The sequence below is a fragment of the Crocodylus porosus genome, unplaced genomic scaffold (assembly GCF_001723895.1).
Source record: "Crocodylus porosus isolate Cpor-Errol unplaced genomic scaffold, CroPor_comp1, whole genome shotgun sequence".
NCBI lineage: Eukaryota > Metazoa > Chordata > Crocodylia > Crocodylidae > Crocodylus > Crocodylus porosus.
This window is the reverse complement of record NW_017728932.1, coordinates 8,141,411-8,154,186: the sequence shown is the minus strand read 5'-3', so window position 1 is coordinate 8,154,186 and position 12,776 is coordinate 8,141,411. Positions and strand designations below refer to the sequence as shown.

The 12,776-nt window shown below is 40.6% G+C and overlaps 2 protein-coding genes across 4 annotated transcripts in view; one reads left to right on the top strand and one right to left on the bottom strand.

Annotated features, from left to right (window-relative positions):
- The window catches only part of CCT6A (chaperonin containing TCP1 subunit 6A), a 25,832-nt gene extending 20,267 nt beyond the window's left edge, over positions 1–5,565 (bottom strand). Inside the window, exons 1-2 of the mRNA XM_019545501.1 lie at positions 5,559–5,565; positions 4,130–4,132 (exon numbers count right to left, since the gene is read on the bottom strand). Coding sequence (XP_019401046.1) covers positions 4,130–4,132; positions 5,559–5,563 — 8 coding nt within the window. The 5' untranslated portion in view covers positions 5,564–5,565. The remainder of the gene's footprint in view (positions 1–4,129; positions 4,133–5,558) is intronic.
- PSPH (phosphoserine phosphatase) overlaps positions 1–12,776 on the top strand; it is an 18,162-nt gene that overhangs the window by 4,375 nt on the left and 1,011 nt on the right. The window contains exons 1-6 of one of the 3 annotated variants that reach the window (XM_019545505.1): positions 912–940; positions 1,084–1,137; positions 7,348–7,506; positions 8,177–8,311; positions 10,518–10,663; positions 12,022–12,170. In XM_019545505.1, coding sequence (XP_019401050.1) covers positions 7,367–7,506; positions 8,177–8,311; positions 10,518–10,663; positions 12,022–12,170 — 570 coding nt within the window. In that variant the 5' untranslated portion in view covers positions 912–940; positions 1,084–1,137; positions 7,348–7,366. Of the gene's footprint in view, positions 1–911; positions 941–1,083; positions 1,138–6,534; positions 7,507–8,176; positions 8,312–10,517; positions 10,664–12,021; positions 12,171–12,776 lie in introns of those variants that run through there. The other 2 variants (XM_019545504.1, XM_019545503.1) reach the window with 2 other exon arrangements.

The following is a 12,776-nucleotide window of genomic DNA, read 5'->3' as shown; positions in this document are numbered from 1 at the left end:
TCTGTTCAGCAGAGCGCCCCAAGGGATGACTAGGTCGAATGGTCACAAACTCCTGCAAGACCGTTTCAGGGTGGACATAAGGAAGAATTTCTTTACTGTCTGAGCCCCCAAGGTCTGGAATAGCCTGTTGTCGGAGGTGGTTCAAGCACCTACGCTGAACACCGTCAAGAGTAATGGATGCTTATCTTGCTGCGATCCTTTGACCCCAGCTGACTTCCTGCCCTTTGGGCAGGGGGCTGACTCGATGATCTTCTGAGGCCCCTTCCAACCCTAATGTCTATGAAATCTATGACATTTTCTCTTGCAGAAGGTCTGACACAATGAGCTAGATCTCAGTGTAACTACATCCATTTATATCTGCTGGGAATTTGCCCTTAATTCACTGATATCTCAAAAATATTTTTTTATGTCTCCATGTTAAAGTATTAGATAGATTATTAAATTTAATTTAATTAAATGTATTAGATAAATTATACTGGCTTACAAAACCCTTGTTTAAAGAAAATTAGTTTTAACTCTTGAATTGGCCAGGCTAACATAAATGTCTTGCTTAACTTTGGTTACAAATAATTTCAAAAGCATTTAGTTGAGCTAAACACTCTTAACAACACTATCTCTTGCCTCTGCATTGTTCAGAAAAATAATTCTTGAGCACTGCACTTAGCAACCTGTCCTTGGCTCTCAGCTCCCCCTAGGCCCTCCCCTCTGTGAGACTGTGCCAAGTTCTTTTCATTCGTTTTGCGGAGGCTCCAGACCCCCCTCTTGGTTCTTATGTCTGTGGCATAGTGTGTCTTATAAATCAGCAAACTCTCCACCTCCTTCTCTCTGCCGGTCTATCCTTAGCCAACCAGGGAGGCTCTAGATAAGAACTCCTCCCCTTTAGAAGGCAGGGCTACATCTCTCTTTCCTAAGCCTGTCAGCTGGACTTCTCTAGTTTCATGTATGCAACTATTAAAAAAAAAATCAGTCGAGCTTACTCAGCAGATTATAAAGAGCTATTTACAAAATGCAGATATCTTTCAGTCCACTCAGTGCTTTTCTATTGATGTGACTGAAGGTTTCAGCTGATTTTTTCTTTCCCAGTACACCCAGGAGTTTTGCAGCAGGAGAAACAACCACCACGGGGAGTACAATACTGTAAGTCACCAGGACTGGTTTTTGTCTTTTTGGAAGGGGTGGGCATTCAGAAAGCTCAGATTCATCTTGCTCACCAGTATGTTTTTCTAGTGCAGAAAGTAAGAGATGAGCTGAGGCTTTTATTTCCGTCAGTGGCACCACTGCATTCCCCTACAAGGTGCGGTGAGAGCACGGTGCCTGTTTTATAACAGGAACCTGAATGAATGATGCAATCCTGGAGAGGAGAAGCATCATCAGAGGAGGCAAACATTCCTCAGGGGGCCGGAGGGCTCATGTGCTTATGTTATATATACCACTTGGCTCCCTCTCTTCCTTCTCACCCATTTTTAGACGTCTTTAAAGAAGTTTGCACCTGTGTATGACAGTGAAATGTCAACCAATAATTGCAAATGATCCCTCCCTATATTTTCAGTGTAATAGTTTGTTTACACTGCTGCCTTTAAAACTTCAGCAGGTCGAAGTAGACCTAGAAGGAACACTGTCCCTGGATTTTCTAGTTTTCATAGACTGAAATATTTCATTAGCCTCCAAAAACTGCAGAATTGGGCATTTAATGTAAAAAACTGTAATACTATACTATAGCCCCTGCTACCTACTAGCATCGTGAAATGTATTTCATAACATCCTTGTGAAATTTAATTTAATTCCCTGTGGGGCAAATACAACTCCCGCAAAAGGCAATGGAAAGACCCCCATTAACTACAGTTGGAATAGGGTCAGACTCACGATATTTAATCCAGTTAATTTCACATATTGAAGCAAAACTGGGGTTCAGTTTCTGCCACCTGAATATGGCTCTTATGTAACATTTCAGGACTGATTCTACTCTAATTTACACTGGTGTAAATCACTAATCCAGTAAAGTTCCACCAGGATAAAATCAGTGTAAAGAGATTAAAAGTAGTCATTTTATACAGTCCATTATTATCAATTAAGTGCTTTCAATCTCTTTTTATTAAAAGGGGGGGGCAAGAGTAGAAAACAGTTTATAATGTGTTATGCATCCTTAAATGATCTTTTACAAAGAGGTATTTTAGTCACTGTTTCATCAAGGTTGATAAAAATTGTCATTTTTTTATGACAATAATTGCAGTACGAAGTGAAAGTGTGTATGTGTAAAGGTAGTGCTTCTGAAAACTGACACATGATAAGACATAAAGTGAGACCATGTGGAGAGCTGCAGATCTCACTAGCCAAATCAATGACATGTTGGTCGAAATAAACACAGCCACAAAATCATACGGCTTCTAAACATTGTTGTCATTTTTCACTTGGAGTTGTATTTTTCGTATTTTGGAGATGTCACTGTTTTTAATCATGTACAAGATTTCTTCCTTGAGGAGCCAGTGAAGCTGAAGTAATTCACTTATTTTCTTCGAGCACATGGCTTTGCATAACTGGTAGTCTTAATCCTCTGGCTCCAACCCTCTCTGTTATGAAACACAGCCCATTTATAAATTGCCAGGGCTTTTTTCTGGATGGCCCAATGAACACACTCCCTAATCCAGATATAGAAAGGTTTTGTTTTGGGAAAACATGTTTCCCTCCCCCGCCTTTTTCTCATACTTCACTTTTCCTTTTTCTCTACTTTTCTCCATCTTTAGCTTTCCTTATCTCTACCTCTGCTCCTTTTTGCTCACATTTCTCATTCTCTGCTCCCTTACTCTCTTCTTTTGTCTTCTTTGATTTCCTTTTCCCTTTCCTTTTTCACATTTTCTACTTTTCATCTTACAATAACCTTCTTCCATTTATTTATTCAAACATGTTACACTGAGTTTTTCCAGAGCTGAAATAACATAATAGGAAACTTTTCCTCTTTCCTGATGACAAGTGGTAGGGAAGTGGCACAACTCTTCAGTTTGGGTTACGTATGTATTCCATATGAAGATAATACTAATTATCTTGGTTGTGGAGATCTTTTTTCCTTATCAGCGTACACAACCTCAATGCATCTATATATCTATATTCTTTTTAGCTGAAAACAACTAATCTTTTTCAGATTTAGAAGAATGCGCAACAACCTGGGTTTTGGGCCCTTGGGCTAAGTACAGACATTAAAAAAGCCTGAGCCTGAATTGATTCAATCTTTGCAGGTTACTCTAACCTGTGTGGGCTGAACCAATTTGCAAGTGAATAGATATTCACTTCTGATTCCAGAAATGCAGGCATGTGCCTGCAGTGGCTCAGGCTAGGAGCTGGGGGCACTAGAGTGAGCTCTTGGCTGCAGGGAAGCTGTGCTGAGAAGGGTTATGGCCAGGCCTGGGCAGGCTGAGTATGACTGGGGAGGAGTTTAAACCCCCACCCTGGCCTGCAGGGACCGCAGCTGGGGTGTGCCTGAAGGGGGAAGGGGGAAGCAGCCCTTGCCAGGAATTTCCCACCCCTACCCTGGTAGCTAGAGCTAGAGCAGCGGGCAATGTGGTCAGCCCCAGCAGCAGCATGAAGTGAGCAGAGATGGAGGTTTAATTCTCCCCTCCATCCCCTGTCCCACTGGCAGGACCTGAGCTGGAGTTTGCCTGGCCGGTGCAGAGCAGCCCATGTCACGGTTGCTTCCCCCTCATTGCTGCAGTGGCAGAGGCAGAGGTGTGGCCAGATGCCAGCTGGCATGGCCCCCTGAGGCAAAGGGGCAGGGACGGGGTTTATTCCCCCTTCCATTCCCTCTTCCACTGGGGGACCACAGCCAGAGTCTGCCAGCACCTCCATCATTCGGCCCCAGGCCAGGCAGACCCCAGCTGGGTTTCTCCAGGGGATGGAGGGAGGAATCCCAACTACCAGTTAAGTCTGATACTGTATTCAACCAGGTTTATCTCAGATTGGTTTCAGCTATTTTGAAACTGGTTTATGTGCACTGGACTTCTGTTCTGTTTCAGGTTTAAATCAGTTTCTGATCACTTAAACCAGTTTATGTGTAACTTCTGTCCCTAGTCTTGGCGTCAAGTCAGACACCTCAGCATCTTCTCCTGGACAGTTTGATAGTTTTCTGCTCTTTTTCCACATCCTTTTGAGGTTTTCCATGCAGAAGAGTTGTTATAAAACTTCCAGGTCTTTATGCTCATATGTTTCCAGACACCACCTCATGTGGGTAACCAGTCCAGCAAGTCCTTCTTTGTGCAGGTTGGGCTCATAATCCCACAAGTGTAGGAAATCAATCTTAGGAAATTGCCATTATAGAAAAATCAGAAGAGGGCCCAGCTCTCTCTTCATACTTCTATATCTGCATGTCCCCCATAAATATTAATGCTCTATTTTAACAATAATTTAACTGATAGAGCATGGCCCACAAGCAGGTTTCCAAGCAGATACTGCAAAATCACTGGGTGAGTTGCGTCCAGTGGTGTTTGGGCATGGGAAGGAAGAAGCAACTCACTCTTTTTTGGTAGTGTTGATATTCTGCTGCTACTGTGCATTCCCAGTCACAGGACAGTTTAATCTCTAATCTACAATGAGGGGTGGGGAAATGGCTTAAGAGTTTGCGAAAGCAGTTCTTCAGCCCCTTGAAATGAAATATCCTAACACAGCTGAGGGCAGCACCTAGAGTTTTGCAAGCAAGTGGTTGAAGGGGAAAGAACTCAAATTTAGCTCAAGTGCCAGGTGCATCTGCCCCCAGCCATGCCACAAAAAATGTATCCTATTTACAGAAGAGCCCCTCCAAACAGTACTCATCCCCTTTTCCCTCCTTTCTTCCTTTACTCCTGCAATATCAGCTTCCCAATCTTCCACAAGTACATTTTTTGATCATCAGCCAAAAATGGCCAAAATATTCTCAAATCCCAGACGTTATGAGTTGAAAGATGATTTTTCACTCATTTTGTGGTTCAGGAACTACAGCCTTTTTTTATGCACCAACTCTTGCGTCTTCTAGTTTCTCCTGATTCTTCCATACCAACATGTCCTTTTGGGACACCTTATTCATGTTTCTGTGAAGCATAGCTTGAAAACACATTGGAAAAAATATTGCATGTAATAACTAGTGGTTTCATAGTTGGCATCTGTGGGGGTTTTTTTTACTTACCCTGTAAGTTTGCCCATCAAAATGGGATCAGCAGAAATAGTCCCACTGCTGCAAGAAAGATTCAGAAAAAGAAATCCTAGGATGAATCAGAATAAGATGGGAACCCATAATTAGAGTTTCCATTGAACCCACTTTTTTCAGAACAGATAAGATTTGGGGAAGCATATCTTTAAATTTTAGACTATCGTGCACACATCACATGGCAGTGTCCTGTCACTGTATGATAATATTGCATCATTATGTGATGTTGCAATACAACCTCAGATTGCTAACATGCAATGTGATGATACTTTTGCATAATGATAGATCAATGCTGCAACATCGTGACGCAAATGTCATGCTAATGTCATCTGGCTAGTAGGACAAATTTTTAATACTGGCAACTATACCCAGGTCTGAATGTTTTGTGGACTTCATGGTTTCCTAATAGACTGGAAAAATTTTAACAGCACGCTACTCCAAAAATGTCAGTGGATTATTATTTTTTTAATTCTGTTATGCAATCACATTAGAGCATATGGTGTTCCAGCCATGCCCTGAAGTCAAAGGCCCCTTATCTGGCACAGCAAAACTTTCTAGCCCAAGCATGACCAGACAGCTCTGGAGTCAGTATAGTGAGGCTGATAACAAGGAAACTTGCAACTTAGTCACACATCCACCCACTGGCAGGTTTTAGCTTAGTACCAAGCTATAGATTGTACAAAGAAATTTTTGTTTTATACTTATGGCTATTTCATAGTGCCAAGTTTCTTTTATGTGTCATTCTCAGATAATATGATTATTTTATATATTATTTACACAGACCCATAAACATAGGTTGTGTTTCACAGAAAACCTTATGAGACAGGGTCTTTGCCCCAACCTAGTTTAAGGATCTGTTTTAAAGGAGAAGGAAATAGATACTCTCTGGAAAGTAGGCCATTGTAGGGTCTTTTGCCATCTATTCACAGTTGAATACATGGGAAGCAGAAAAATCTACCTGCAGGTTAGTGGGAGGAAAATAAAAGATGAAGCTGGAAAGCATCATGCAAAGTGACAAAACATTTCCCCTGAAACAAAAAAGAAGAGGGAACCTGCTACTTAGGTTAATTATACGCAGAAATACGCAGTAAATAGCATAGGTGATTAAACCAAACCAGCCAAATACATTCCAGCAGCAATCTGGAAATGCAGTTGGTATAAAGTCATAGCACTGAGTATCTTTCCAATATAAATACAGGTTGATAAATTACACATTGGATTTGCTTATGAAGAGAAAAGCGTGGGATGCTTAGGGTGAGGATAGGAAAATATTCTTATGTTTTAATAGCCATTTATAAACATTGTGTTTCGGATTTGCAGAACAAGATATACTCTACACAGTCAAGTGAACAGATACAAAAGGAAAGAAAACATTGTATTAGTAGTAATTCTTCAGTTTCCCTCTGATTTAGCTGAGTTATACTTTCCTATTTTTTAATTTAGTACTCTTGGAAAAATTGCTATGTCATGATATTGTTGTAGCTTGATCCATTAAATCAAATTAACCAAAACCTGTCAATTAGGAATCAGTAGGATTTAGAAAAGGTTTAGACATTCACGTAGATGGTAAGAATATCAACAGTTCCATTGACCGGGATATAATAAGGGATCTAAACCCTTGTGGTGCAGAGTATAAATCAACCAATATAAACCTTAAGAGGGTTAGGCAGAAAGTCATAAGCAGGGTAATTCTTGATTGACTGTGATGGGGTTTCTTGTACTGTCCTCTGAATCATGGGTCTTATCCTAAGTCTCTTTTACAAATCTTTTGTATGTAGTCATATTCCTTCAGACCTGTGAGGCCAAGATGAAATATAGTCACAAACCCAGCCCTCCGTTGTAGTTGGGATTCCAATAGCTGGTTCTATAGAAGCCAGAGCTACAACCTTGATTTCTGGCTGAATGTCAGTGGGCAGCTGCTGCAGAGACGAAATCAGGAACTAAGCCAAATCTCAATTGCTCACCTCCAACCTTGAACGCAGACTGAACATCAGCAGGCGGCCACAGAAGACAGCAAATCAGCGACTAAGCCAAATCCCCACCACTGCCCACTTCTATTTATAAAGGCTGGCTGCATAGCTTTGTTCCCTGTCAGCTGCAGGTGACAGATCAGTTGCCTAGATGGCTCAAAACAGAGTACCATGTAGTGACTCACAGAGGGAACTTATCCTCTCTTACAGTAGAAAGGTTCCTAAAAGGATGGCCTCCCTCATGGAGATAAAGGAAATCTTCTGCAATGCAGATGCAGTGTGCTTTGATGTGGATAGTACAGTCATCAAAGAAGAAGGCATTGATGAACTGGCAAAGTTCTGTGGAGTTGGGGATGCTGTGGCAGAAATGTAAGTATACTTTTTTTGCTATTAATTTCAGAATTATTGTAGTCAGGAATAAAAAAAGACCAGATTTATTCCTGGACTATGCAAGTATTTCAAGGATGAATTTAGCCTGGTGTTTTGTTTGTGATTGCAATAGCTCAAAGAAGATCATAATTCTAATAAGTAGTATTAATGAATATCAGAATAATTTACATTTTGGAGATATGCAGTCTAATCCAAAGATTATTGAAGCCAGTGAGAATCCTTCAATTAACGTCATTCAGTTTTTTGGATCAGGCCCCTAGGACTGTTTAGTTAAACTCTGTGAAGCAGTAGTACACCTTGGTTCCTCTTTTAGGAGGAAAAACAAGTCTTTGGCAATTTTGGGGGGTTTAAAAGGGATAACATTGGAGTCTGAACCTCCACATAAAACTTTGAGGAAGATGTGAGAACTGGATCTAAAATTTTCAGCTCAGATTTATCTCTGATTGTAAGCATTTAGCAGCAACTTCTAAATATTGTGCAAACTTCTCAGCTCGTCAGGCTATGCCGAATTGAAATGTCCAAATAACGTAATCTAGAATTAATAAAGTTCTGGAGTAATTCCCAGGTATTTCACTTCAACTAATAATCCTTATGAGAAAACATCTCCTAGCCTCTATAACTGACTTTCATGATTTGGATCACTAATTAGGACCCGCAGAGCAATGGGAGGTTCCGTGACATTCAAAGCTGCTTTAACAGCACGACTAGGACTTATACGCCCTTCTTGGGAACAAGTACAAAAATTAATATCGGATCATCCACCACACCTAACACCAGGAATAAGGTAAGATGAACTTTAAATGATCTAATTAAAAAGCCTTTCAAAACCAAAGAAGGTCTGAGCTCATAGAAATCAGTTGAAAAAACCACCTGAGGATCTGGCACAGAATATTTTCCTGATTGATTTAAATACCATGTATGAAGTTCCCTTGTTAGACCAGGCCTCTCTTGGTCTGCTATCTGGTACCATGTAAACCAGTACAACCTGTTCTATGGTCAGGTTGCCAGAGACTGAACCGGCACCCATACCTGGGTGAGGAGAGTGTGTAAGACACCCAGCAGGACTAAAAACAAGGCCTGTCAAAGGGCAGATGAGCTCCTTGTGAGCCAGTGACCATTCATACCTGGAGAGGAGATGGGTGCCTCCAGGTCACTCTGCCTGAAGAATCAGCAGTGATGCAAAGCAGATCAACTAACCTAGGAGGGTTGTTACAGCATCTCAGGTGCCCCGATGGTCACAGTGGCCTTGGGACTAACTTGGCTTGATATGAAATTTGTATTTGAATGTTACAATGGGCTGAATTAATTTCAGATGGACAGGTATCCATTTCAGAAAAAAAACATCATAGTTAGTGTTAATTGGCATCCATGTTGTCAGACATCTATGCTATAACATCTAGAAGTGATTCTTCTAGGTAAGGTGTGTGGCATGTTAATGGGAAAGCTTGCATTGTTGTTGCCCTAGGGATGTGTTTTCTGGAGGTACAGTGTTCGTGTCCAGTCCTTTGAATGGGCTCTTGGCACTCAAATCTCAGGATTGGGTCTATGTAGAGGCTGCCATTATTCAACACTAACATCACTGGATATTTTAAGAATGTATATTTATGCATTTATAGACATGTGTATACTTATATATATTTGGATCATTTCCCCCCACCTGCAAAATGCATTTTTGCGCTTTGCAGGGGGGTGAGGGAGTTGAATTGGATGACCTTGAAGTCTCTTTCAACTCTATGATTCTGTGGTCTCATAAGCCAGGAGTTGGCAACTATAGGCCCACAAGCCAGAACTGGCCTATGGAGCCACTGGATCCAGCACGTGGATGTGGGGCTTTGGTGATGGGGTGGGATTGGCTGCAGGGATTCTTCCTGTGCTGCTGCGGGGAGAAGCACCAAGTGAGGGCAGCAGTGCCTACTTGGCCTGCAGCTGCAAAAGGTTGCCTACCATTGCTATAACCTATTTTGAATGAAAGTGTGTATTTTTGTCAAAAATCAGTAAATGACTGAAAATAGGTACTTTATTATAAAACTGCCTTCCAGTCCACAGGTCTAGTAAGGCTCTAATACTCCTAATACATAAACATTGCTTTTAGAAGATGTTGCAGCTGCATTTTCCTTCTAGAGCTGAAACCCATTTTCATCTCTGTGAGGATATTGCTGGCTGTGATTACAAACAGTACATTGTTTCTTGTTTGGAATCACATGATCCTTCTCTTCTCACTCCCTTTTTTCTTGGTTTTCTTTGTACAGCTTCTCTGCTTTAAAATCTGTGACTTCTGTATGGATTTCAGCATTGCTGCTGTTGCTACTAGTTCTGCTCCTTTGCTTTTTTTTTTCATTTGCCGGTCTTTCACCCAGAGGCCAGAATCTGCAAGAAGTTAGCTCTCAAGAACTGGATCTAAAATTCTTACACCTCTGCTTCTGTTTTTGCGGCTTTCTTTCCTATAGTTATCATCTTTTTATATTGATGGTGTCCAGCAATAGAATCTGTGAACCCACTAGACAAACTAGTGGATTACACACATTTCAGCACATTTCCTGTGTAGCCTGGTTTCTCACTGCCTCCTAAAATTCCTGCTCATGCTGCATTGTTGATTTCTTCTTGCTGATCTTGTCCCTATATTAAGGAGTATTTTCAAGCTGAATCATAAAAATAAGTTTTAATTTATTCAGGGAGATTGACATAATCAGGAAAATGCAAACAAACAGTTCTCTGGTCCAGCTGTTTCTCTGAGCAATAATTTGCTAGTCTGTCTCTCACCATGATATAGTTTTGTACAGCTCTTTTCATGCTGAGTCTATGTACAAGTTTGCGAAGAGAATGGGAGAGTATAAGACAGCACTACGGCATGGAATTGAAATGCTGCACACATCCTGAGTAAGCAGGGATAATGTAAAATGTTGTCAGCTTTGTTCATGAACAGCTGCCCTTCTTCTGTTCCTTGAACCTGATAGATATTCACATTGGTGGTTGTTCTCTTTTCTTTTAAGGGAACTGGTAAGCAGGCTTCATCAGCGAGGTGTCCAGGTTTTCTTAATATCCGGAGGGTTCCAGAGCATTGTTGAGCATGTTGCTTCGCAGTTAAACATTCCAACAGCAAATGTGTTTGCCAATAGGCTGAAGTTTTACTTTAATGGTAAGAGTCCACTGGTCCCTTTCTTTTTCAACTTATTAGTGTCATCTTTTCAGTTCAGCCTGAAGTAGGATAAGTGAGCTACCTACCATAGATTAAAATGTAAGTAGAAATGAACACATTGAAACATGGTTATTTCTTATTTGTGGCCTGAGTTTGATTGTTCACAGGCCAGATTCTAATTACTGAGTTTCTGCATTGCAAATACTGTCACTAAGTAGCACAGTAACTCTGATAAGACTTCTAGCAGAGCAGCCTAAGAAGGAATGTGGCAATTGAACTGCCCAGTCTCCCATAGGAGCAGGTAGAGTTAGGGGCCACTGGTGCATTTACAGCCATTTTAAAAGTTATAATAATATAAGAAATAGTAAACACTATAAATCAAATTATTTTGGGTTACAATAGTGGCTGCTCATCTAGAGTCCAGGCTCTGTCCTAACTGTGTAGTCTCAGTGCCAGTTTACGCTCAGCACCTGGCAGGGAGACTGTGAATGCAAAAACACAAGGGCTCAAATCACTTTCCAGACAAATTAAATATAGCTGAATGAGAAGGCATAGCTTTCGATGTGACAGCATAGTATGACAAGCTAAAGAAAAAAGCACTGGGAGATATTCTGATAATGGTATTCGGTTAAGTCTATTATGTGTCTAGAATAACAAATCAAACAGTTTTAAAATAATTTTAAAACCATGGGATCTGTCAAGAAAAAGAAATATTAAAGGTGCAGAACTCAGCAGCTTGAGCTCAAAGAATGATGTTCTCTTATTCTTTTTCTGTGGCTTAATAAAATGTCATTTCAAGGTTTCAGGATTTTGTCCCATTAATAACATAGCTTTAGGGACAGACTCTTTTTTCAGTGGTTTCGGGGTAAATCCAGAGAAACTGTACTGAGTGAAGTGGACTTGACCTCAGTGGAATTGCTGTAGTTTTTATATCAGTGTACCTAAGTGGAATTGTGTTTAGCTAATTGTCTTCTTACTCATACTATGTTTACATCACATGTTTGAATTAAATCACTTCTGATTTATGTCAGTGTAACTGAGAATAGAATCTGGCCCACTATCTTTATAAATTTGTGAGGTTTTTTTGCATTGGTCCTAGCTATAAGGTTTATAAGCCAAATCCTGTAGTTCTGAACACAATCTTAACTTCCATTTAATTCAGTGGGAGTTGTGTGTGCATGAAGATATCATGTTGAGGGCCATATTAGTTATTTTCTGATGAAAAGGTAATAGAAAATGTATGAATCTTTTTGACTATTTAAAAGTTCACTAGTGTCATTCCTTGATACAGTTTTCCATAACTCACTGAAGCAATTGCAAATCCTGGTGTCTAATACCTTTTCCTAATATGTTTTCAGGAGAATATGCAGGGTTTGATGAGACACAACTAACAGCTGAATCAGGCGGAAAAGGAAAGGTTATTGCTCATCTGAAGGAACAGTTTAACTTTAAGAATGTAGTTATGATTGGAGACGGAGCGACAGATATGGAAGCGTGCCCCCCTGCTGTAAGTACTAGAGAACTGGTGTTCTGCCTTAAAAAAAAATATTTTTTAAAGCAACAAGAAACCACCTATTTGAATATTTTACTTTGCTTAAGGAGGATTTTCAATATTCCTAGTTGTTTCTTAACCTGAAACAGCACTATGAGAATTGTTTGCAGTGAAAAAGGCTGTAACATACAGCTGCACAGATCCAGCTGTGGCCAGCACCAAAGGGTGTTTACTTTTCTGAGCCAGCAGAGGCAGAGATCATCCGAGGGTGGAGCAGGGGATTCATTTGTTAACTCTTCAGTCTGGGCCACCCTTGCATACATTCTGTTGGTCTCTTTTGTGCAACCTATGATGGTATGTGGATAGGCTTTCAATTTCCAGTTGCTAAATCCTTTCAAGACTTTTGTGCTTCCAAGTGGTACACTAACCACCCAACCACCTCACACCTCTCTAACTTTCCACCCCCACTGACCTGATGAGTAAGAACCTGAAAAAGACTATTACTAAAATCCTGCTACCCCTTCCCTCTTCCTCAGCTTTACCTATGCTTCTCTTCCAAGATCTCCCTTTGTTTTTTCTTCACATTTCCATCTTTCTAATTTATTTCACGCTGCCTTTAAA